This window comes from Globicephala melas, chromosome 1, assembly GCF_963455315.2.
Source record: "Globicephala melas chromosome 1, mGloMel1.2, whole genome shotgun sequence".
Taxonomy (NCBI): domain Eukaryota; kingdom Metazoa; phylum Chordata; class Mammalia; order Artiodactyla; family Delphinidae; genus Globicephala; species Globicephala melas.
Genome location: NC_083314.1, coordinates 72190881 through 72217050, shown reverse-complemented (window position 1 = coordinate 72217050; position 26170 = coordinate 72190881). Strand labels below are relative to the sequence as shown.

At 47.6% G+C, this 26170-nt stretch overlaps 2 protein-coding genes across 9 annotated transcripts in view; one reads left to right on the top strand and one right to left on the bottom strand.

Annotated features, from left to right (window-relative positions):
• Positions 1-110: 110 nt before the first annotated feature.
• On the top strand, positions 111-9500 carry PEA15 (proliferation and apoptosis adaptor protein 15). The gene is made up of 4 exons (XM_030842051.2): positions 111-271; positions 6352-6525; positions 7918-8073; positions 8227-9500. The coding sequence occupies exons 2-4, from the start codon at positions 6354-6356 to the stop codon at positions 8289-8291; spliced, it is 393 nt and encodes a 130-aa protein (XP_030697911.1). The 5' UTR covers positions 111-271; positions 6352-6353; the 3' UTR covers positions 8292-9500.
• Positions 9501-10637: 1137 nt separating this feature from the next.
• DCAF8 (DDB1 and CUL4 associated factor 8) overlaps positions 10638-26170 on the bottom strand; it is a 44288-nt gene continuing 28755 nt past the window's right edge. For all 8 annotated transcript variants that reach the window (XM_060297576.2, XM_030842041.3, XM_030842048.2 and 5 more), the window contains 7 exons: positions 20165-20237; positions 19581-19638; positions 18961-19068; positions 17450-17580; positions 13779-13898; positions 13261-13377; positions 10638-12635 (listed from right to left, as the gene is read on the bottom strand). In XM_060297576.2, coding sequence (XP_060153559.1) covers positions 12519-12635; positions 13261-13377; positions 13779-13898; positions 17450-17580; positions 18961-19068; positions 19581-19638; positions 20165-20237 — 724 coding nt within the window. In that variant the 3' untranslated portion in view covers positions 10638-12518. The remainder of the gene's footprint in view (positions 12636-13260; positions 13378-13778; positions 13899-17449; positions 17581-18960; positions 19069-19580; positions 19639-20164; positions 20238-26170) is intronic.

Here is a 26170-nt window from a genome sequence, read left to right as displayed (position 1 = left end):
GTCTTCCAGAACCCCAGCCCCCTGCTGCCTCCCCACCCCCTCTCCCGCCGCTCCCCGCCCCCCGCCCCTCCCCGGCTCTGACATCACGGGCCAGCCGGGTGGGGTGAGGCGGCGCTGGGCTCGGGCTCCGGCTCCGCGGGCGGAAGAGGCGGCGGCGGCAGCAGAAGCGGCGGCGGCGGCGGCGGCGGGAGCCGAGGAGGAGGTTCCGGACGCTGCTCAGGAACCGGGGACGCCGGAGTGCCCGCTCCCCGAGCGCTCAGCCCCGGAGGCGGTGAGAGGGCCGAGAGGGGAAGTGTCGCGGGGAGGGGCAGATTTGAGGATCTGGGCTTGGAGGGGCGTCGATCCGGGACGCCTGGGGACAGATGCGGAGCGTGGGGGCCCCGGAGGGGTCCGCTCCGTGTCAGGCCCCACGGGCTCCGTCTCTGTCGGTGCGCTCCGAGCGCGGTGTGTGCTGGAAGCGGCGTGGCTCCGGCCGCCCGTTCCACTCTGACCAGCAGTTTGGGAGTCGGACCGGGGCCTGGGGATTAGGATGGAGCCTGCTTCCCGCCCAGCCGGCTCGGCCGGGCCAGCTCCCGCCCCTCCCTCCCGTTCTCTGGCTTCGGACTCGCCTGGGCTGGCGGTCTCTCGGCCCAGCCCTGCCTCAGTTCCGCCGGCAGCCGCCCCCTGCTCCGAGGGCTCAAACCGGGCAGCTGGCACCACGTGCCCTCACCCAGTCCTCTGCACCTGGGGTAGAGGTGGGATTGTCGAAGGCTTGTCCGGAGGGAAGGAGTCGGGAGCTGGGGGGTGTACAGGAGAGAAGTAGCTAACGTAAAGCCCCTAATTAATTTCATATAATCTGTATCAAAACACACACACCTACAAGAGACACGCCAGCACACACGGTGACACACACCCATGTGACTCTTACACACATCGACTGCACACAGCAAATCACAAAGGGCCCTGCGCTACGCATCCAAGCTCCCACCTCACTCCCACTGTCTCCCATGTGCAAGTCTCCTGGCAGAATATCAGTCTAACAGGACAGCTGAGTGGGGGCCACCGTCCCCAAGTCCACCCTAATTTTCTGGACCTCTTCTCCCAGCCCTGGGCTTCAGATCGCCCCTCTTTAAAACAGTGAGAAAACATGGTAGAAAATCCTGGTCTCAATCCAGGACCGGGAGACAGGATCTTGAGGGCGAGTGAGCCTGGTGCTTTGAATCCGGGTGAGTAGTGAGGGTAGGGGCTGCTGGTGGCCTCTCTTGCTGGGTCCAGTTGGAGCTTAGGGTGCTAGGAGTGGCTGGCTTCTGGGCATCTGAGTGGCCAAGGGATGGAGGGGAGATGGAAGAAAGGGAGAGAGAGAAAAAGAAAGAATGCGTATGAGTCAGCCAAGGATGGAGGCCCAAGTCAGAGAGAGAGAATGAGGGGAATGTGTGTGAGAGGCAGACAGACATCAAGAGAGGGACACAGAGGGACAGAGATACAGTCAGGGAATGGGGAGGGGAAGGAAGTGAGAGTCAGAGATGGTCAAATGAGTGGGCAGAGTGCTGGGGAATGGACGACAGAGGCTCAGAAATTAGGGAGGATGAAAGCAGGATGGTGGTGAGACCACTGGGAGTTAGGGGCAACATGCTGAATATGTGTGTTTTGTTTCCCTGTGTCTGGCCTCCAGGCTGTCAGAGCGATTAGCTTTAATTGCTCTTCCCTTTGTGGTTAAACACTCCATTGGGGAAATTGCCAGAGATGCCCTAGGCTGCCAGCTGCCCTGGTTGCCTACTTCCTCACTTCCCTGACACCTGTGCCCATCATGTGTGCGTGTGTTGTCATGCATGAAGAAGAGGACCAGAGTCACACCCTGCTATGCCATCCCCTCACTCTTTCACACAGAGCCTCCACCACAGTGCAATGGTGGACATCACCAACCTGTACACAGCCAACCAATCCAGGCCCCTCCCCGCTAAACTTACTCTATCTCTTTATAGCAGGGACACTCACTCTTCCTAGTTAGCTAGTATAGTAGCTCTGAGTCGTAGAGGGGTCTAAAGAGTGACCAAGTCACAGAACCCAGGAGCCTAAGTATTCTTGGCTACCACCAGGTGGGATGGGATGAAAGCCCATTGAAAGAAAGGAGAAAAGAGAGACTGAAAGACTAGAGGAGAGGTAATAAATAGATGAGGAAGAGATAGAGAGATGGGGGAGAAACAGAAGGAGGAAGAGAGAGAATCAGATGAGTAGAGAGCAGTAGAGGCCCCATTCCCTCTCCTCTGCCCGGCCTGATCCAATGCCAGGTATCTTCTGATGCTCTCATCCTGGGTCCAATCCTTCTTCTCTTGACTAAGGGCAAAAGCTTAACCCTGTCTTTGTAGCCAGGGGTAACCCATTTTGCTTCTTGGACTGAACGTTTTGAGGTCCAGGTGTCCTATCCCACCCCCTCATTCCCAGGCTGACTCTGGAGCCTTAGAACCCTCTTCTTCCTACTTTACAGAAATAAAGGCATCCTCCCCCCACCCTCCCCCCAAAAAGCGGAATAGAAGCTATGGGAAGAAGTCAGTTGAGTATGATAGTAAAGAAATAATTAGGGACAAACTATAGGACTGCTTGAATTTGGGGCCCAGATAAAATTTAAAGTAGGAACCCTGCTCTCTCCCTTCCCAGCCCTCTGCTTTGCTGTGATCACCACCCTCCCACCCCAAACCCCAGGCAACAAGACTGACAGACTTGAGTGCCTACAGGCCGCCTCCTGCCCACTGCAGGATCTCCAGGTCCTTGCAGTTCCCCTCAGCCTTAGGCAGCTGCAGCCGATGTGAGGGAGGGAGCAATAGCACCTCCTAATCCTCAGGCTTCTTAAATTTACTGAGGATTTGGAACCAAATGCTAGGGAGAGGATAATCATAAATTAATGTCCAAATGCACAGAAATTCTTTTGGTGCTACCACCTCCTCCACAGGTGGTCATCCCATTTTGCTAGGCTCTCAAAGTGTTCCCAGGGCCCGCCCCTTCCTCCCCCGGTGCCCATGGAGCACCCACCTGTCATGCTCCCAACTACTCCCCTAGAAGGTCAGAATATAATCCTTACCTCCTGCCCCTCTTCCTCAGCATCCTCAGTTGGTTTGACTTTTGTCAGAGCCCCACCTGGGGCCAGCTCAGAAAGAGAGTGAGGAAGGAAGGAAGGAAGGTGTGAGGAAGCGGTGAGCAGAGCACAGAATGATCTGGGAGGGAAGGGGACTGACTTCCTGGCAGCCTCAGCCCCGGTTCCCGGTTCCTGCCCAAGTATCCTGTCCCAAGAGTGGCCTCCGCCCAGGCTGCCTGGTGTTCCCTGGGCAGCCTCTGCACTGTTCCAGAGGTCAGGAGGACTCTTCAGAGCTATGAGGGCAGGAGACTTCTCTATAGGCCCTATGGAATTCTAAATCTTGGGTGAGAAAAGCAACATGGAGGGTGAAGGAGCCAAGCTTCTGCCAAGCCCCACCTACCATGGCCAGACTACAACTGGACAATGGTTGACCAGGAAAGCTTGAGAACCAAGTAAGGAAATTTCCCCCAAACTCCCCTGCCCTTGCCCCTGCTGCCACACCCAGGCCTGGGCAAATGGGATCTCTCCAGGGAGGCAGGACACTAGGCTGCCTTTCCCTGCACCCTTACCGGGCCCTTCTCCTATCCCTTCTCTCTGTTCTTACTCCCCACTCCCCACATCCCTCCTATCCAGTGGTGTCATTGTCCTGACAACTGAATGGGGGGGGCACCCAGAACTGAGGTTGCCATGGTAACCACTGAGCTGAGGCTGCAGCCTTCTCTTCGTGGACTCTGTGTGCTCCCTGTGCCCCTCCCCCGCCCCAAGGATTCCTCATTTGCAGGCTCAGTCTCTTTCCCTCTCCCAACACCAGTTCTCTTCCTCCATTCTCTAGGCTCCCCTTACCCTTCCTCTTTTCTCTGGATGTGAGCCTGTGATTATCTGCCTTCTTACACATACTCTTAGCTGGTCAGACACATACACACAGACCACATACACTCAAAGCCACACATCCAGTGCTGGCATGTACACATCCATTACCAGAACATCCAAACACACCCACAGATACCAGCACTGCCTCCTCCCTGTACCTGTGCCCACACCCAGGATCAGCATCCATACAGAGGGTTCTGGCACACACACATTCCCACCCCCATTTCTCTCAGGGGCCTCCTTGTATCTGTTTCACTCTCACAGAAAGCTCCTACTCACCGCCCCCAGCCTTTGTGGGTGGGTGTCTAATACACATTAATCCCTTCCCGCCCACCTCCCCTGTAAGTCTGTGTTTTCAATTCAGAGTCCTAAATCTTAACTCCTCCCAGGAGATATTCTCTCTCTCTCTCCCTCTCTCTCTCTCTCTCTCTCTCTCTCTCTCTCCCCCTCCTCCCACAGGATCTCTGTATTTACAAACTCTTCTTCTATGTGAAAGCAGGGCACTATGGTCCTAAAGTCTGTCCCATTTTCCAGCTAAGGGCTTGGTCGCAGGGTCTCCTCGACTGGGGCAGCCTTCTTGAGCGCATCTTGCCTCCTTCCCATGCTGCCCTTTTTTCTTCAGCTCTCTTCACACCCCACCTCCATTATTATCCCCATCTCTGAACCCTGTCCCCATCACTCCCCTTGTCTACATCCCCTTTTCTGTCCTTGGATTATCAGTGGAGGGGGGTGGGGGCTGAGCTCCAGAGCCTGCTGCTGTGACCTAGATTTCAAGGCGAGACGGTTCCTGGTGCTGACAGTCAGAGAGCATTGTTTCTGGCCCAGCCTGGCAGGGCCACCGCTGGGCCCTCTGTCTGGTTGCACCTGGGTGTGCAAGTGAGCATGTGTATAAGTGCCTGTTTCTCGTGGGGTTCATGCTGGCCCTGCTGCCTGGCTTATTGTGTGTTTGTGTCACAGTGCCTGCCACCAAGGGAGGCTTGTTTGTTCTGGTCCAAGTAGGGGGCTGGGAATGGGGCCTCCTGGGTGCATGCTTCTCTCCCTCAGTTTCCCTGCATGTAGGTGGAAATAAGGAATATGGGGTGTGTCAACTAGTCCCTTTCTGCTATATTCCCGGCCCACTGTTTGGGTGATTTGTGGGCAGTCTCAGTCAAGTACAAGGTCATCTAGCTCCTTGTCCCACCCCTTAGTCTAGCCACAGAGTGTTTATGCCATAATTTACTTTTTAAAATGCTTTACTTTTTAATTATAAAAGAAATATATAGTCATTGTGGGGGAAAAAAGCCCCTTTTTAAAACTCACCACTGGAGTTTCACATTTTATCAAATCCAGAAAGTTCATTCTAAGGTCTGACCTTCTTTCTTCCTGTCTTAGCCACAGTCCCTATCTTAGTGGAAGGAGGGCCTTGAATGTCCTCTCCTTTTTCACCTAAAAATCTTCATAGAAGAGGGATGGGGTGAAGGCCTAGATGAGATCCAGCCTTCCCCGGCCCCCTGTGGGAGGTCACGCTGAAGGTAGTGCCAGCGGGATGTTGATGCAAGCAGAAGTGGCAGCCCCCTTCCTGCCAGACTTTCCCAAAGCTGCGTCTGAACCCCTTCTCCCTGCCACCCAGCCAGCCTGGGAACTGGGCAGGGGGCCAGAGCCAGCCGCTTGGTATTCTTGGGCGCGGGGGCTGTAGGCATAGCACAAAGGCTAGGAGAAAGGGCTGTGTAGAGGCCCAGCAGCAATCAAGGGAGAAAATGGGCTCCGCAAAGGTGGGGGTAGCCCATTGCTTCACCCTCCCCACCCCCATCCCGAGACCTAATGACTGAATACAGGGCTGAGCATGGAGGGGCCAGGCAACTAGGCATCTATCCAAAATGAGTCATTAGTGGGGTGGTGGGGAGTTGAAGTGAGGGACCCCCTTTGCTTCTGGGAAAGAATGGAAGCTAGAACATGAGCTCCAATCAACCTCCCCCAGCCCCTTCCTTTTAGCTTCTCACTGCCACAGCAAGCCTCTCCCTGGTCGTTTTGGTGTGTTTTGTTTTGTTTGACAGGGGGAGGGGTTGCAGGTGGGTGGGGCGATTCTGGGGGGGGACTTGGAGACAGCGGGTGAGAAAGTCGGGAGCAGGTTGCTATGGTAACCGCCTCCTCAGTCGGGGAGCTGTTGCCAGGGTTACTGTTAGAGGGGGGAAAAGGAAGAAAAAAGATGGTGGGGAGAAGGAGGTGTGACTTTTCACTCTAGACTCCAGCCTGGCCCCTAGCTTCCCAGTTTCTTCCTGTCTACTCCTACCTCCCTTAGGTCTTCCTTTTCTTCCTCCAGTCCTAGCCTCCCCAACCTCTGTGTTCCAGGCACTTGCCTGGTAGGGTAGAGGAGAGGTGGGTAGTGCCAGTGAGTGAACCAAACCGTGAACCTCAAGCTCAGCCTCCTCTCCCTTTGTTCCCCCCAACCCCAGTCATGGCCGAGTACGGGACCCTCCTCCAGGACCTGACCAACAACATCACCCTTGAAGATCTGGAACAGCTCAAGTCAGCCTGCAAGGAGGACATCCCCAGTGAGAAGAGCGAGGAGATCACTACTGGCAGTGCCTGGTTTAGCTTCCTGGAGAGCCACAACAAGCTGGACAAAGGTGGGGGAGGGGGACACAGGCATCCTACCATCAGCCGTTCAGGCTCAGTTCATTCAGCAAATAGAAATGAGCTCAGAGCTCCTATACAAAGTGCACTCCTTTTTGACAAGGCAGGATAAGAGGGGTGCTCTAAGAGAGTAGAGGGGCTCTAGGGCAGTGGTCTTTACATTCTTCATGGTGCATTACATTCTTCAGTAAAAATATTATTCAGCAAAAAAAGTTACTCAGATCCTACTGTGCTATTATCATATGTATAATAAAACATTAAAATAGGACTTAAAGGTGATAAAACTTAAAACCACAAGTTCTAACATTTTCTTATTCACTTTTAGAGACCATTGCTCTGGAAAGGGCTTTGGGGAGGAACTGGTATTTAAGATGGCCCTGAAGGGCAAGTGGGATTTCAAAGGCAGGATCCAAAGGAGGACACGCTAGGCAGAGGAACATAGCATGTTTAGAAGTGGCTGGAAAGGTAAGTTAAGACTGTGTTGTGGAGGGCCTTGAGTGACAGGGTATTTGATAGGTGAGGTGAGTGCCCTGAGGGTGCTTCAGAGATACTAATCTGTAGCATGGAATGAAGGGAGGGAGGCTGAAGGAGGACATGCTACACTTAGGACAGGGGTCCCTAGCGGTCCTGTTAGGAACCGGGCCGCACAGCAAGAGGTGAGGAGTGGGCGCGAGTGAGCGAAGCTTCATCTACCGCTCGCTCCCCATTGCTCGAATTACAGCTTGAACCATCCCACCCCCGCCCACCCTGTCCATGGAAAAATTGTCTTCCACGGAACCGGTCCCTGGTGCTAAAAAGGTTGGGGACCGCTGACTTAGGGGACTACTGCAGTAGAGGGGAGGAGCCAGGCAAGAAGGCATCTGCAATCTCCTAGAACTGGCCGACCCATGGACATCATCCCTCTGGTCATGTCTGTGCCTTCTCATTCAGAATTACCCTTCTCACTAGGCCCAGAATCTCTCCTGGGTTGTCTACAGATCCCACCCTTCTGGTCCTACATGTGCTGCTGGGAAATTCTGATGCTTGCTTGGAGGAAAAGTGAAAGAGGGACAGGGTGGATGTTGGGTATTTGGAAGCCCGGTTAATTTTTCTCTTCTCCCCTCCACTCAGTGTGGAACCTGGTATTTAACCTAAATCCCTCATTCTAAATCTGTAATCTAGAAACTTCACTCATCAATGATCTGCCCTTCCTGAGAAGAGTTCTCTACTGTCTTCTGGTGCTTTAGGTTTCTTTTCCTGGCTTAGCTGCCCCTCTTCTTCCAGTGTTGCCTCCTCCAGTAACCAATGTGAGCAACTCAGGCTTGGTTCCTGAAGCCTAATCCAGCAGTGTAGGGGAAGCTGACCTCTACAGCAGCTCTGATCCTCAGTCTCCTGCCTTCCTCCAGACAACCTCTCTTATATCGAGCACATCTTTGAGATCTCCCGCCGTCCTGACCTACTCACTATGGTGGTTGACTACAGAACCCGTGTTCTGAAGATCTCTGAGGAAGATGAGCTGGACACCAAGCTAACCCGTATCCCCAGTGCCAAGAAGTACAAAGGTAAGAGGCCATGCCTTTAATATGTACCTCTGCCCCTCCCATGGATTATCTGTGGAATACTTGAATTCTGGGAGAACAGAGGCTTATGATCAGTTAGCCTGCCTACTGCCTCCCGTGACTTCTGTCCCTGGACACATCCCTTTTTGCCCCCAGACATTATCCGGCAGCCCTCTGAGGAAGAGATCATCAAATTGGCTCCTCCACCGAAGAAAGCCTGAGCAAGGGGGAGGAAGAGGAGGAAGGTTGGACCTTCATCAGACCATTCTCTTCCCCCATCCTCCAGGGGAGGGGGCAAGGGCATCCCCCCCCATCTACCCACTTACTAACCTGGTCCTAACCCCCTTACTGTGCGCGTGTGTGTGCGTGTGCGCACGCTCTGGCTGTCTGTCTATATGTCTAGCTCATCTAGTTCCTCCTCCTTGTGAGGGGATGGGGGTCAGGGGCTGGGGGTGGGGGAGCTCAGTTTCCCCACTCTAGGGGGATTTGGGGGCTATTTCTATGCAAATAGAAATGGGCACATTCCTCCTACTTCCCTTTCCTCCACTCTTCCCCCACCTCTCTAAAGTGTGGGAGCAGAAAAGGGCCTGTATTTTCCTACAATGAGGCGGCGAGGTAGGAGTGAGGCATGGGAGAGGTGGGTGAATCGAATGAAAAGCAGTGAGAGGGAAGATGAAGAGGCTACCCAACCCCCACCTGGAAGGGGCAAAGAAAAGCCAGAGTTTGTGTTTGTACCCCAAAGCTGGACTGGCTCAGGAGTCCAGTTTCCAGTAGTTCCTCAGGTTGGAGGGCCTGGGCACCAGCAGGTCCCTTTTTGCTCCCCTCTCATGGGCCTACGGTGGGTATGAGCCAGGGACCTAAAGAGAGAGGATCACTGGATCCTTCCCTGGCCCCAAAGTTCAAACCCCATGGAGAACCCAGCATTAGATACACCCCACCCACCTCTGCTCTGGAGAGACTGTGCTGGGAACACACCCCATCACTGAGCCTGAGTGGGGATGAAGGCAGAGAGGAGTTCCCTGTTCCACTCCTTTATTCCTACTCAGACTGTTGCACAGGAGTCCCCTGAACCTAGGGAGGTTGGGGAATCGAGATCCTTAGGTTTTAACTCCAATCCTGCTCCCACTTACAGAGTCCCTACGTGGTTATTGCAGGCAACCTTCCCTCTCTCCATGATCTAGAACCCCCTCTCCCCCAAGCCAGAAAGAAGGGAAGAAGCTAACTACAGTGTTTTCCGTTGCACTGATCCCCAATTCAGTCCAGGAGGGGACTCGGTAACCCCTCTCCCTCAATATCCTGGCACCTTGGGCTTATGAACCCCTCCTAGCCAAATCACTAGAGTACAGTGACCCCAGCCTCCTGCCTGTCCCAAGATAGCCATCCCCACCCTGACCGTGCTAACTGTGTGTACATATATATTCTACATATATGTATATTAAACCCGCACTGCCATGTCTGCCCTTTTTTGTGGTGTCTGGCATTAACTTATTGTCTAGGCCAGGACGGGGGTGGAAGGGGAATGCCACAGTGAAGGGAGTGGCAGAGTCAAATTGCTACATAGTCAAAACAAAACAAACTTTTTTAAACTTTCAATTCACATGCAATCTCAAGAGGCTATTTAGAGAAAGTTTAAGCTAGGAGCTTCTAGGATGTGGGAGCAAAACTTTAGTGGAGGGGAGAGCTGGCTACTGGAAGAGGGAAGAAGCCAGACTGGTTGGAGAGCACCCTCTAATCCTAGCCTAGCCCAGCCCAACCTGCCTGTACCCTCTGGCCACTGCTGCGGACACCTGCCTTAACACATACACCTCGAGTACTCCACAGTTTTGCCTTAAAGGACCTTCCCAAGTTTCCCCAGTCCTGTCTGGCTTCTCCCACAAGGAGAGAGAGATACTTGTAGAATTGGGAGGGGGATAAAGAGCAGGAATTATCCTTCCAAGCCAGGATATGTTATGTGAGAACAAGTCTGAGAGAGAAAGGAGGTGGAGGGAGGGAATATATTATAAAGAGCCTTCCTTTGAAGAGAGAAGAGGATGAGATGGGAGAAGGGAGACAGGGTCATTTTCAGCGGAGTCTAGCAATTTCTCTGTAAGGCAAAATAATCTAAAACGACTAACCTGCCCTCCTGCCCCCTATACTGCTGTGAGATTGCCCCTATCCTGTGCTCCTCTGTCTGCAGTGTGCACGGCCTTGTTCTAACCCCGGAATAAAGGTGATTGTACTGTACCTAACTGATTCTAAATTTGTGTGAATGACCGGGATTTTTAAGCCTTTGGATGACTGGGGAGGGAGAGCAAAATTTACCCCCAAATCCTTAACTGCAGCCTGGAAGAGGCCAGGAAAATACCCCTAGTAGGATCTCTGCCCTCTCTCATTTTCTAAGTATCACTGAACTGTGGGGCCTATTCCACTTCCACAGTCTCCCACTGGAGCCCAACCACTGGAAACATGGATATCCCAGACTGGACTTCCTAAAATTGTAATAAGACCAGGGCCAGGCACCTATACTGAAAGGAACAAAAATAGCCCATCATGAATGAATGGCTCACATATCACACACACAGCAGCAGTCAGGGGGGGAAAAAAAAAAAGCTTTACTGAGAGAAAATACACAACAAATTCCAGAGTGCATGGTTTCAGCCCACTCCATCACCCCACCAGCGATAAGAACACAGACCACTCACAGTCACCACACATTCACTACCTCAGGGAGGAAGTACAGCAGCTAACATCTGGTCTGAGAGCTGCTAGGAAAAGGGGCAGGAGGAAGGAGTATCTGGGAATTCCACCCTTTCACTCCTCCCTTCCTTCCTGGCCTGTTCTAGTAGAATCTGACTGTCCCAGGATGCAGAATTCCTGGTTGGGGGCAAAGAAATAGCAACAAAAGCATTTAAGGGCAAGAATGCAACTGGGACTTTGATAATTAGTGACCAGTGATACAATAGGTGTCTGAGCCCCAGCCACCTTACTCAATCCTTAGATTAATGACTTGTCCTTCAATCCCAAGATAGGAAAAGGTGGACAAGGTATAAAGTCAAACCCAGGAGGTCTTTCCCTATACTCTTCCATTAGGAAGGGAGTTGGTGTGGAGTTGGATAGTTTAAAGAATCAAGCAGCTAAAGCTAAGAGTGAGTGTGTCTTCTGTCACACACAGTATTAGGAGAGACGGTCTGCAGTGGCAGAACCCTTCCTGAAGTCACAGTTCAGTCAAGTTTTGAAGATGAGCCAGTCTCTGGTTAGCAGAGCCATCCTGGGAACCCCCACAAGACTTAAGCAGAGGTAGGATATCTGGAGCAAAGAGATGAAAGGGGCTTCCCAACCCTGAAACCATGGTAGGAAAGCAGGAAAGGGCAGAATTCAGGATCCTTCCATTCTTGAGCCTCCTAAAACATAAGGGTTAAGCCCTAATCTCCAGTAGCTGTGCACAGAGGGTAGGCTGACCCCAGGTGATACCTCCACATCATTACTCTCACTCACTCTCTCCTGTAAGTCCCTTTATTGCAGTCATAGAGAATATATAGGTATTTAAACTTCAACAATAATTTTAACATGATACATCCAATTTTGACTTGCTTTTTAATATATTTATAGATATAAAATTAGGCCTCTAACAGTGATAGGGACAGGGAGATTGCTGCCACCAAACAACTTTTTTTTTTTTTAAGTAACAGAAGAGGTAACCACCTTCCTATTCTTCCACTTCTGTCCCTCCTCCCACCTCCCCCCAACCTCCCTCACCAGACCTACTGAGGGGGTGATGGGATGAAGAGAAGAGAGTGAAGGATACATAATCAAGTGCAAAACACTGTGGTAAGTACAGAGAATGAATGGGGTGGAAAAGAAAGTGAAGAGTGTGGGATGGTTAGGGGCTCTAAGGACTCCCCAGAAAAATAGGATCCTGGGATGGGGTTGCTTGCTCAGGGGGAAGAGAAAACAATGCAACTGTCATAGAATTTTAAAAAATAAAGAAAATAAAGTCAAAAACCTAAACCAAAGAGAGAGTGGCATTTCTACCACCCCCAGTCTGGCCCCTTGGTACTGAACAGCCAGTTATCCCCCCACCCGCCACCCGAGAAACAAGGGAGATCAAAGAAAAGGAAACCCCATTCCCTACCCCAAACCAGTTAACAAAATAGGCTCCCCCCTCCCAAAAAAAAAAGGCTTTGGGGAGAGGCCATTTCTGCCAAGTCCTATGCACCTCTCCATGGAACCCCATTCCAGGGCTCAATTCCCACTTCTAGATGCTCTGTAGGTTTGCTCCCCTCTGGCTTGTCCTCCTGGGATGTCTTTTTTTTTTCTTTTTTTTCTTTTCTTTTCTTTTTTTTTTTTTAAATCTAAAGCAAAAAAGTCCAAAGTGCGTTTCTGCTGAATGTTAGAGCCTGGGACAGGAAAGGGCTGCCCAGGCAGGATCGGGTTGGCAGCCCCAGCCTGCCCCTCCTGGGTACGAGGCCTCAGGATGGCATGCACTGCACCCGGTCAGGGCCCTCCTCCTCGTCCGATGTATCTGAGGAGCTGGGAGACTCATCCGAGTCTGCGTCTGTGGCCCCAACCCCAGGTTCTCGCCAGCGCTGTAGGATGGGAAAGGCTTATTAGTAATTTCCCTGGAACAAGGACAAGCCTGTTAGGTCTTAGCTATAATTTACATGCTCTAGGCCAGGGGTCGGCAGAATTTTTCTTAAAGGGCCAGACAGTAAATATTTTAGACTCATGGGCCGTATCTCTGTCACAACTATTCAACTCTGCTGTTGTAGCATGAAAGCAGCCAGACAACACATAAATGAATGGGTGTGGCTGTAGTCTAATAAAACTTTATTTACAAAAAGCAGGCACTTGCCCAAACTGCCACAGTTTGCTAACCCCTGCCCTAGGCCTCTTGTGTCACAAGAGAAAAGACAGAAGACACCTGAGATGACTTATTTCTTCTCAACCCCTTCCCCACCCTCACGCCTTTGCCTTTTTGAAGACAACCCTGTGCATGCGTGGTGAGGGAGAACACTAAGCAGACACCAGCTATTTCTGCTCGTGGCTCTTCCAAGGCTACATCAAAGCTCTGATGGGGATGGGGAATAATGGATAGGAAACCCAACTAACTCCACTTGATTCCTCCTAAAGCAGCGAGAAGTATGCCCTGGAACATTTTACCCTCTTGAGAGGGTCACTGCCCTTGGGAGCTCACTTCCCACTCCAGCTTACCCGGTGATGGCGTCTTTGTCTCAGGTGATGCATGAGGAACCAGAGCATGTGGCTATCAAATAGGTCGGTGTGGTGTAAGCTATCTTCATCCCGTTCCCGCTTGTTCTTCTTAATCACCTGGAACCAAAAAGGGTTGGGGAAGTGGGTAATGAATAGGAACCCTGGACCTGATCAGAAAAGGCTGGTGTTCTAGCCCAGTAAAATCTTCCCTTAGAAACTACTGAGCTGGAGTATAGCTAGATTCGACTAAGAAAGGATGCCCCAGGTTCATCCACTGAGAAGATGGATGATTCTTCCTAAAGATGTCCCCTCTACCATGAACTAGATGCACTTCAAAGCTGCACCCTGGACCCCCGGACTGGGACTGTTCCTAGAGAGGCAATGACAGGAATGTGGGGGAGGGTGTTAGAGCAGTGCCTTTAAAGAACTGTACAGCAAGTTATTCCTTCCTATGACAATGAAAACTCCTAACAGTATGTGGATAAGCAGAAAGAAGAAATCTATAGTCAGCTACTTACATCCTTTAACCCTGTAAGTTCAGTGGAAGTTTCAGCTGTGGGTGCCCAGATCTTGACATCATGGTCTAGGCCACTGGTTGCCAGGACAGGCAGGTGAGGGTGGGGCTCAAGACAGTTTACCTGGTCAGGAGTAAAGGAAAACATAGGCTCAGGGGTATGTGGCAATACGGTTTAAAAACCACTACTCACCTTGAAACAAACAACTGTCCTTGATAAAAGTTAAGACAGCTGCTGGGAAGACAGGCCCACCCATCATAAGCCTAGGCTAAAGGGCCCTCGGGGTGAAAGAAACACTGGACACAGACTGGATATAAGACCAGGCCTATCTCTCACTTCCTAGGTTTAGGTAGGGGTGGCCTCATCCTGAGATATAGCTCTAGGGGTGGGCGGGTGACTGGCCAAGCATACTGCTGGCTTCACAAAAAGGCAGTGAGGTTCAGATGACCTCATTCTCTCCAGCTTCCAAAGCTCCAACTTGCCCCAGTCTGGAAAAAAACATCTCAGTGGCTTTCACCAAGTGGCAAATACATTTTTAAAAATGAAGAAAGCAGCAGCTGCTGCTGAGCCCCCAGAGAAGACTCAGAGAACAATTACATTCCACTGTTTATAAGAACTGGAAGAAGGCATAGGCTGGGAAGAGGCTGAGCCTGAAACATAGTAGGGTAGTGGAGACACATATCTGCTTGAGAACCCTGCACACCCCAGGAGACAGCATTCTGCTGCCTGCCATGAAAGTACAACAGGCTCAGCTATAGGACAGCACGGTACAGTGAGGCAGCTTCCTTGGGCACCCACAGCCTCAAGCTCAGCCACCCTCTGGATATATTCACTGAGCAGGAGGAATGAACTACAGCAGCCGAGGCAAAGGCCTTCTGGCTTAGGCAGCCTCCTTCTTTCCAAAGGCACCCATGCCCCCTGCTGTCTGACTTGGAAACATCAGCCTTCCTGGCAGAGCAGGGCAGCTACCATGCCACCGGAGGAGCTGGTCCCAGATCTAGCTGCTAAAGCATTTTTGGGCTTTTAGTCAGATGAGGAATAGATGGCAAAAGCATCCAGAAGGAAGAAGGTGTGGTCCTAGCCACTCCTCACCTCACCCCACCCCGTCTTGCAGCTGCAGTACAGTCCAAGGAAACAACCCCTGGCAAACAGCCTCTTAGTTCTCTCTGGACCAACCTTCTCTGCCTCGCCTGCACATGCGGAGAGCAGCTGATGGGAAGCCAGGGTCAGCATGGAAAATAAAACTGACATACAGACTTCCAATCTTCTTTGTCTTCCATTTTACAAATAAATTCTCAGAAAACACTGAAGCTAAGTTTGAGTCTAAGAGTAAAGCAGAAAACACATTTCCCTTCTTTCTTCTTTTATTCCACATATCAGCTCATTACAAAGTTTATATTTGGGCTCTTTTAGGCAATGTGGAAGAGGTTCCAGCATCTGGAGCAGAGGTGGCACTAGAGAGAAAAACTCCATTGCCAGAAAATATTATCAAAAGATATGTGACAACTTAACACATACAAACTTGAACTCGTTCATCCATCTCAAGCCCTTGCTACCCTTCTAAACTCTGACCTAGCTATGCTTGACAAGTCAGCAAAATAAAAAGGCACAAGGGAGAAATTCCTTGGAACTTAAGACTAAGGACAAAGCCAATGGCAAGAGAGTAAGTTACATATAGTACCTGAGATGGAGCTTGCAGGGGAAGCCAACAGAGAGCTTCTGGGCCAGAATACCTGGTCACTTCACCCGACCTGTCTGCATGCCAGGACTTATCCTGTCAGTAATGCCTGAGCAGAGAAAAGAGCTCTGGCCTTAGATGACTGGGCTGAGGGATGAAGGTGATGGGATAAAGGAGCAAAGTGCTTTCGGGAGACTAAGGATTGTCCTTTGACATCATCCCCCACCCTTGCCCCGAATGCAAACAACGGAAGGACTAGAGTTTGAGCCAAAAACAGAATTGAGATACCTGGGCAAGGTGGATGAGAATTTCAAAGATCCCTTCTGGTTCTAATAGTCTACTTAATGATATAGTCTGCATTCAGGCTGGCGCTGGTGACCCCACTGCTGGGAGGTTAGCACAAAAAATCAGAAGGAGCCAAGTGAGGACCACATAGATCATTCAGCTTACACAGAGGCAAGAACAAGCCAGGAATCTCGCTGCAGGGTGCAGTCTTTATACCTCTTGTTCTAGTACCTCACTCTTATGACCACTAAAACTCAGGCCTGGGGCCCACCCATCCTACGCAAATGCCCTCCCAACCTGAGCACCTGGATTAATCATCAAACCCTGACACTGGCTAAGCTGAAAGGAGATTGGCCTGTAGAGTGATTCTGGACCACAGACAAGTGCTGGCCTGGGGGAGGGCATTCAGCCCTGCATCTCTCTAGAATGGAATGAAAGACAATAGTTTATGATCAATAAAAGATTCACTGGCCCCTTTTGACTTTCTCATGACTACATGCCTACTGCCGAATTCTCATTAAGACTCCAGTGTTTTGGGTTTGTTCACTACAGATGATAGAAGAAGACCTATGGAAAAGTAGGAAATGAAGCAGGCAACAGTGAGACACACCTTCAAGTTCTAGACTCTTCTCCACTTATATTCAAGCCATAGAAGCTTTGGGTCTATACTGGTCCCAGGTCCCCAAAATTTAGAGGAAACCAGAAGAAAGTCTGAAATAGCCTCACACCAGGATAAGAGACACACAAGAAGAAATGGGATCCCAACTGCAATGAACCATTCTAAACTCTAAAACCACTCTGGATAAACCTCATCAAGAGATGGCTGGGTTCTTTGTAGCTCCCCACAGCTTAAGAGGAATGAAAGAAACAATAAGCATCTCAGCCATCCCTTAGAAGCTCTTAACAAGACTGTCTTGGGTAGTCAGTAAAATGCAGTTGCCCAAACTGCCTCTTTCTTATCTTCTGCAGTCTGAAAACCTTGTAATAGAAAGCTACTGAATCCTTCTTGACACTAGGTCTCAAAAAAGAAAAAACAAAAAAATTTATGGTTAGCTAGATACATCCTAAGAGCTGACCACCTTTCACTCCCCAACTCACGATCCTCAGGCTTCCTTTTTGCCCTATCTCTATGGAGGCTGTCTGCAGAACTCAGAGGACAGGCAGACTATGATATGATCATGGGTTGTATAGCAGTCAAACAACAACAACAAGAAAAATGGTCGCGGGGGTGAGCACGTTTCTCTCTCCCTATATATACATATATATTATGTGTGTTTGTATCAATATACAGACCATATTCTGATTTTCCCAACTGTCAGAAAAAATGCTCCTTCTAGCTTGTATCCGCTAATCCAGGATCTATTCAAGATCACTACTTAGCTACCTACTACAGTGTGTGCCCTGAACGCTAATGCTTTTGTTTTGGAAAAGGTCCATGCCTAAAGATACCTCACTCAGGCCAGAGGTTCTTCCCTAAAATCCCTTTCTCCTCTTAATAAACCATGCTGTAGAGGGGCAGAAGACAGGAAAGGGAAGAAAATATTCCATTAAAACCTCAGCACCCCCAGACTATACTGTCTTTTTATTTAGCTGGCTAGACCTCTAAGACGTGGTATTACATTGTCAGAGTGAGAATTCAGTGGCCCTGCTAAAGCCTACCTTAATGACTGGAGAGAGCAGAGAGCCAGCCAGCCCAGCACACCATACTCACCACGCCTCCCTTGTCCCCCTCCATGAACTGAATGATCTGGCAGGATGATTTCTCCCAGAGGAAGATGTGCCCGCAGTCACTACCGCTCACCACAAACTCACTCTTGGGGCCATAGAAATTGACGCCTTTTACTGAAATGACAAATGAAGGAATAAACCACATGAGAGTTGGCATCAGGCCGACATATATTTACCTCACAGGAAATTTAGTTATTCACAAATCTAAATCAGCTAAGAGCCAAAGAATTTCTTTCACTTTCACAAAACAAATCAAGGGATTATGCATGTATAATAGACAGAATAAAAATCACACCAGTTCCAGAGACTATTTATATTCTCCTAAAGAGGTCCATAGAGCTGAGGAGTTTGCAGCCCTTAGCGACAGCCTCAGTCTCATTAGTTTGCACCCTACGGAGCAGCCATAGGCCTCACTAATGCCTCACCTGTCCCAACCTGAATGGCCCCAGGTCTGCCCACTCCTAGGCAGCACTGTCCTATGCCCTAGGATTATCCTTGGTATGTGTGCTTCACTGGTACCTTGTCAATGCTTCCTGGGTCATTAGGTGACCTAAGACTGATGAAGGTATATGCCACAACTGCCTATAAGAAGCACCTGAACTGTGCGTGTTACCAAGACTGAACAACAGGGTTCCCCCTGAAATTAATAAGAGAAACCAGGAGTCCCAACTGCTACATCCAGTTCCATACCAATCATGAGACTGGAATACTTCCTTCTGTATGCCCAAGGACTAAGATCCAAGTACAGGTTTTTCCCTCTCCTCTCACCAGCTCAAGAGAAAAAAGGAAAACTAACTGCTCTCCCCAGTCAACATTATGACAGACATCTGACAGGAGCACTAATAACAACAAAGAGCAGTGATTCCAACTTTTCTGTACATTAGAATCAAAGGGAGCTTTTTAAAAATCCTAATCAACGTGCACCCCATACCAATTAAGTCAGAATGGATGGGTATGGAAGCCAGGCTTCAGTATCTTTAAAAGATTGTCAGGTGACTTCATTGCACATCAAAGTTTGGGAACCACAGACAGAAGAAAAAGGGCCAATCGTCACTGCAAACTTGGGTGAGGTGCTATCACCATTTCTCCTCTTCTGCCTCATTCAAAAGAATTATTCCCTCCTCTTCCCTTTAAGTACAAGCTCACCCCCCTATTTTAGGCAATTCAGTACCACTAACTAAGGAGGGCTTTCCCAAACTCCCTAATAAGTCTTTTAATCCTGAAGCTACCTGAAATCATAAGAAAAATATAGTCAGTCGAGTCTCCTTACATCCAGACCAAGTAACATCCCTGTAGTGGTGAGAGATGCTCCCGAGCCCTCTCTCCTCTAGCACAGGAGGGACTATGAAAACTCCAGCCCAATTAGGCTTGTTGTCACTTGGTGACAGATGGCCTACTCCTTTAGGTAGTTCTTATTTGCACAACCTGCATGAGATACTGTGGTTCTTCAAACCAACAGACTTGGGGTACAGAAACCTAGAAAGACAGTCTCACCTGTGGCGTTATTTCTGTGGCCCTTATATCTCTTAATATACTGGGCCCCATCACTGTGAGAGGAGTTGAAGAGGTAAATGTCTTCATCATTGTAACTGGCCAGGAGCTCTGCCAAGAACAAGCACACAGCAGTGAAGGCAAAGGCTGAAAAAAGCTAGGATCAGGAGTTGGGGGTTGGGGTGGGGCTTCTTGCCAGTAGTGCCCCCTCCTAATACCCAGGTATAGCACCCATCTTACTCAGTTGGAACAGCAGGCACTTCAGGTGTCTAGGGTAGACTAGGAACATGCTGCCAACCCAGGGGTAGCAGAATGCCCAGGAAGATCATACCCATTAATTCAGGAATGAGTCAAAGGCATAAGAATCTGCTCAACCAAATAGCCTGGGCTTTAGGACAAGCCCTGCCAAATATCATCTGCAGCATTCTGCAAGTGCCTGGCATCTCCAAGGGTCATCTGCTGCATCCTCCCGCTGTGTGCTCACCATCAGCAACTACTCCCCAGCTGCTCCACTCGGAGCTATAGCACAGTGGTGAGCACTGGAGGGCACATGCCTCACTGGCTCAGCAGCTCCCTAGACAGAGGGGGCATGCCAGCCTAGGAGCTGGGCCCTGCTCACGTACCTGTGCCGTCGTGGCTGTACACAAGACAGGTGATGTTTGCTTTGGACTCACTGTTCACCTGCAATAAGGAGCAGATACTGACTGATGCCCCACCCCCCCATTTGTTATACCACCTTCAGGAAACAGGTTTTCCTTCAAACTCCCCTATATCCTCTCCCAGAGATAGACAGATAGAGATAGAGACAGAGAGAGAGAAAAAGAGAGAGACAGGGAGAGAGAAGAAGATAGACAGAGAGATAGAGACAGGAGAACAACTGATGAAACTTGACCACCTCGGGGGGAGAGGTCTTTCTACTGGTTGTCTTCTGTGTGCTAGCCATTTCATATATACATTATCTCATTAGGCCTTACCATCATGGTACAAGGCAGTTATCTGTATCTCTATTTTGTCAATAAGAAAACTGAGGCTAACAGAGGTAAGGTGACTGCCCAAGATCACAAAACTGGTAAGTGGTAGAGCCAGGATTCAAATCCAGGTGTCTGACTCCAAAGTCCAAGCTCTTCCCACCATACCAACAAGTTTGGGGGCAGGCTTGGGGTTGAGTCAGGGAAGCCTGGAGCCACTGGCCCTTCATGAATCTTACCAGGTGATGAGGGCAGAATTTCTTGAGTACTCCATTGTTTTCATTCTCATCAATTTTCCTCTGGTCATAAATCCTACGGTGGAAGAAGCAATGAAAATGTCAAAATTTACAAACATCCCTTGAAGAGTTGCAATTTGATGTAGTGGCAGGAACACTAGTCAGCTGGATGTCAGGACAGATAAAGGACATTCCCCAATTAGGCTTCTGGCTCAGGTTCTTCCTCAAAAATCTTCTCCCACCCCTCTTCCAAACCAAAACTCTTATCCAGGTACTTCTCATTTCAAGTAGTAATTCTAAATTATATTATTTTGAAGTGGCTTATCTCTTCTCTCAGCTTTTATATCATTTACTGTTTATCTGCACTGAAATAACATTATTATAGAGCCTTTTGCATGCATGTTGCCTCCCCAATACGGTTTATTACTCTTGGGCAGAGACCATGCTTTATGTAAGTCAGTGGGTCTTGAATCCCTTTTTGAAATTTTATTTGGCTAGTTCTTCCCAAAACTATTACAAACCAACACCTATATCTCAAGACTCACTCTCTCCTTCCTTCATTCTCATCAAGCATCAAACTACCTTCACCTTCCTCATCTTTCCAATCCAAACTTTAATCATTTGTGCAACTATTTATGACACATGGATTAGGCGCCAAGTATTATGCCAGGTGCTAGAAATATAGTGAGGAACAAGACAGATCTAGTCTCTGTCTTCACCCATCAGTCTCCTCCAATCTCAGAGTCTCATCCCTCCACAGCTGCTCTTAATCTCATCCCTCCAAGGACCTTGTTTGATTGATTAGTCCATTTCTCACTGATTAGTCCTCTTCCTCACCATTGTCCCATTTCTAAAAATCCTTCCACTGACCTTTCCTACTCTGGCTTTTCCTGTCCTTCCCCCCTGTAGTAGAATTACTGAAAAGAGCAATCTGCATTCAACATTTTCACTCCCTCACCTCCTATCCATTTCTCATTCCATTCTAACCTAGCTTTGGCCTTCAACTCACTACTGAAGCTTCTCTGGCTAAAGTCATCAGTAACCTAACTGCCAATACCAACAAGATACTTTTTTAGGTCTTTCTCTCATCTTGACATTGTTCATTACTCCTTCCCTGAAACACTTTTTTCCCTTGATTTCCAACCACCCTTTAATGTTGTTCATAGGCTTGTCTTTTGTCTACCCCTTAAATGCTGATGTTCCTCAAAGGTCTGGTCTTAAGTACTCCTCTGATTCTACATAAGGAAATTTTAAAACCTAGAGTTCAAGTATATGTGAATGCCCAGAAACTGTGCTTATGTGTATTTTTCCTGGGAGAAGAGATCATGGTTCTCCTTATATTCTCAAAGAGGCCAGAGACTCAAAAGGGAGGAAGAATTCTGCTCTATACTTTCTTTTGGTAATCAAATTCCATTAACACTTTACCACCTATATGTGGATATGTCTCTTAAATCTGTGTCTCCAGCCCACACTTGTTCTGAGTGAGCTCTAGATTTATATCCACACGCCAAATGAATGTTGTAATGGAATGCCCAAAAGTAAAATCATTCTCCTTTTTAAGCTAAGATCATTCTAGACCTACCCTTTCCCTGAAATCTTTGTTAATGGCACCATCCTAAATTCAGGTGGCCAAACCAGAAATCAGGTCCCTTCTCGATGTATCTAGTTTCTTTCCTGTCGATTTGACTTCCTGGGTATATTTCTTGACTGTATCTGCTTTCTCCACCCTTAGGCATTTTTTGCCTACATTATTTATAGTAACCTTCTGATCTCTTTGCTCATACTGTCACCAGAATTATGTCTAAAATGAAAAATTTAATGTAAATTCCCTGCTTAAATCTCTTCAGTGATTTTGTACTTTCTACTAAATAAAGTCCAGACTACTTAGTATGGCTGCCTATCACTTCTCCAAGATCCTATGCATTATACAGAAAACAAAAAAAACTATGCTTCCTTGAACATACCATGTCACATCTTGTTATCCTAATTCTACACATATTGTTCCCTCTACCTGAAATACTTCCCATTTGCCTTTAATATTTCCTCTGTGAGAAAGAACAGCATAGTGAAATGGTTTCCACCATATTTAAGGCATCTGAACTGAGTTCAGATACTATGCTACTTACTAGATGAGCAATACTGGGTAAGTTACTTAATATTTTTAATCCCTATATATATCTGCTTCTCCCGAATCCTCCTTGAAGGCAGAAACTATGTCTAGTCAAGTGTGTACCTAGCACACAACAGATGCTCAGTAAATGCTGGATGAATAAATGAACGAATTAAGTATTCTCCATAATCCACTAATATCTTGCATAAATAGACTATCCAGGAAATGTTTTTTAAATGAACCAATAAAAAAATAAGACAAACAGGAGACTGCTGTACTACCAATTACTACTCTTCAGCAAATATAGCAGCTGATAATCAGATTATTTTCCCTCTAAACTAAGTCTAAATCAACAGCTCTCAAATGTCACTAAGACATCATTATCTTCCCAAGTCATCAAATTAGTAAAAAATTTTAAATATTCAGTATCTTGTTGTATGGACCATTCCATGTTCCTCTGTATCCAATGCTCTTCTTTATGAGGAAATCTTTACCTACCCTCCTCCCCTTTCTTCCATAAGTATTTATTAAGAACCTACTATATTCTAGATATGATGTTTGAGACTAGAGATTGGCAAACTTTTTTTTTAATTTTATTTATTTTATTTAATTTTTGGCTGCGTTGGGTCTTTGCTGCTGCGCGTGGGCTTTCTCTAGTTGCGGCGAGTGGGGGCTACTCTTCGTTGCGGTGCGTGGGCTTCTCATTGTGGTGGCCTCTCTTGTTGGGGAGCATGGGCTCTAGGCACACAGGCTTCAGTAGTTGTGGTGCACAGGCTTAGCTGCTCTGTGGCATGTGGGATCTTCCTGGACTAGGGCTTGAACCCGTGTCCCCTGCAATGGCAGGTGGATTCTTAACCGCTGTGCCACCAGGGAAGCCCCAAACTTTTTCTTAAATGGCAAGGCTGTAAATATTTTAAGCTGGCAGGCCATCCAGTCTCTGTCACAGTTTCCAAACTCTGCCACTGTAGCATGTCATGGATATATGTGAACAAATGGCTATGGCTGTATTCTAATAAAACTTTATTTACAAACACAGTGTAGACTGCCAAGCCCTGTGCTAGACAGTGGTGATACAAATACAAAAACAATTCCCCTATTATCTGCACATAGGACAGGACCTTGACATTAAAAAAAATTTTTTTTTTTTAATTTTTAAGACTATTTTCTTAAAGCAGTTTTAGGTTTACAACAAAACTGAGAGGGCAGTATAGAGGTTTTTCATATACTCCCTACCCCCACACATGTATAGCCCCTCCCATTATCAAAATCATTCATCAAAACGGTAGTTTTTTTTTTTTTAAACCAAGGATGAACCTACACTGACATGATAATCACTCAAAGTCTATAGTTCACCTGAGGGTTCACTCGTGTACATTCTACGGGTTTGGACAAATGTATAATGACGTATATCCATCATTATAATATCATAGAGTACTTTCATTGCCCTAAAAATCCTCTGTCCTCTGCCTATTCATCTCTCTTGCCCCACCCCACCCCTGGCTACCACTGACCTTTTTCTTATTTCCACAGTTTTGCCTTTTCCAGAATGTCATACTGTTGGAATCATACAGTATGTAGCCTTTTCAGATTGGCTGATTGGCCTTTTTTTTCACTTAGTAATATGCATTTAAGGTTCCTCCATGTCTATTCATGACTTGATAGCTCTTTTCTTTTTAGTGCTGAATAATATTCCATTGTCTGGATATACCACCATTTATTTATCCATTCACATACTGAAGAACACCTTGGTTGCTTCCGAGTTTTGGCAGTTATGAATAAAGCTGCTATAAACATCCACGTACAGGTTTCTGTGTGGACATAACTTTTCAACTCCTTTGGGCAAATACCAAGGAGCCTGACTGCTGGATTGTATGGTACCAGTGTGTTTAGTTTTGGAGAAACCGTCAAACTGTCTTCTAAAGCGGCTGTATCACTTTGCACTCCCACTAGCAATGTATAAGAGTTCCTGTTGCTTCACAGTACTCACCAGCATTTCGTGCTGTCAGTGCCCTGGATTTTAGCCACTCTAATAGATGTGTAGTGGTATCTCACTGTTGTTTCAATATGCATTTTCCTGATGACATATAATGTGGATCATCTTTTCATACACTTGTCATCTGTGTATCTTCTTCAGTGAGGTGTCTGTTAAGGTCTTTGGCTCACTTTTTAATTGGGTTGTTTTCTTGTTGTTGAGTTTTAACAGTTCTTTGTATATTTTGCATAACAGTCCCTCATCAGATGTGCCTTTTGCAAGCATTTTCTCCCAGTCTGTGGCTTATCTTCTAATTCTCTTGAAAGACAGTGTCTTTCACAGAGCAGAAGTTTTTAATTTTAATGAAGTCTAACCTATCAATTACTTCTTTCATGGATGCCTTTGATGTTGTATCTAAAAAGGCATCACCGAGGGACTTTCCTGGTGGCCCAGGGGTTAAGAATCTGCCTGCCAATGCAGGGGACATGGGTTCAATCCCTGGTCCGGGAAGATCCCACATGCCATGGAGCAACTAAGCCCGTGTGCCCCAACTACTGAGCCTGTGCTCTAGAGCACACGAGCCACAACTACTGAGCCTGCATGCCACGACTACTGAAGCCCACACGCCTAGAGCCCGTGCTCCACAACAAGAGAAGTCACTGCTATGAGAAGCCCATGCACCACAACGAAGACCCAACACAGCCAAAAATAAATAAATAAAATAAACTTTAAAAATAATAATAATAAAAAAATAAAAAGGCATCACCATACCCAAGGTCTTCTAGGTTTTCTCCGATGTTATCTTCCAGAGTTTTATAGTTTTGGGCTTTACTTTCAGGTCTATGATCCATTTTAAGTTAACTTTTGTGAACTGTGTAAGGTCTATGTCTAGATTCAGTTTTTACATGTGGATGTCCAGTTCTTTCAGCACCATATATTGAAGAGACTATCTTTTCTCCATTTGTTGCCTTTGCTTCCTTGTCAAAGATAACTTGACTGTATTTATGGGGGTCTATTTCTGGGCTCTCTATTCTGTTCTTTTGATCTATTTGTCTATTTCACCAATACAATGCTGTCTGAATTACTGTAGCTTTAGAGTATTGATACGTCTTGAAGTTGGGTAGTATCAGGCTTCCAGCTTTGTTCTTCTCTCTCAATACTGTGTTGGATATCCTGGATCTTCTGTCTCTCCACACAAACTTTAAGAAGCAGTTTGTCGATATCCATAAAATAACTTGCTGGAATTTTGATTGGGATTGCACTGACTCAACAGATCAAGTTGGGAAGAACTGACATCTCCACATTATTGAGTCTTCCTATACCCCGGACATTTTAAATCAAATAAAGAATGGTTTCAGCACTGTCTGAACACCCTTACTGCATTCCTCTCCACAGGCCTCCAGGTGCCCACGAATTTGTTACCTTAAGCCTCTCTCTTCCCTCCTCACCTCCTCTTCCCCCAACTTGCCTTTAATCTAGTGTTCTCTCAATGTTGCTGATAAAGATAGGGGAGCAAACTGACTATTTATTGACTGTGTTTTATAAACCAGGGCCTATACCAAATCCTTTAGCAATAAATTTACATGTCAACCAGTCACACTGCCAAATCTATCACAGGATTCATTCACCTGATACATTCTCTTTTTCTTCACTCCTGTAAATTCTTAAACTAACCTAAAAAGGATTTAGTGGCAGAAACTCAAATCTATACCACCCTCCATTTGCCTACCTTTTTTCTTTCTCCCTGCCCATCCCCCCATTTTGGTCATATTCAAAAAAGCATGACTCTCTTAAATGCTCCTTCACAATCCTAAACTAAAATTCAGTATTTATGATGTGAAAGTCTTGAGGATGAGTAAGCTATTTCTCTGTATTCCCCTAAAGGAATTCCTTCAAGTTAGTGAAAGCTAATGGTGTTATGATATAA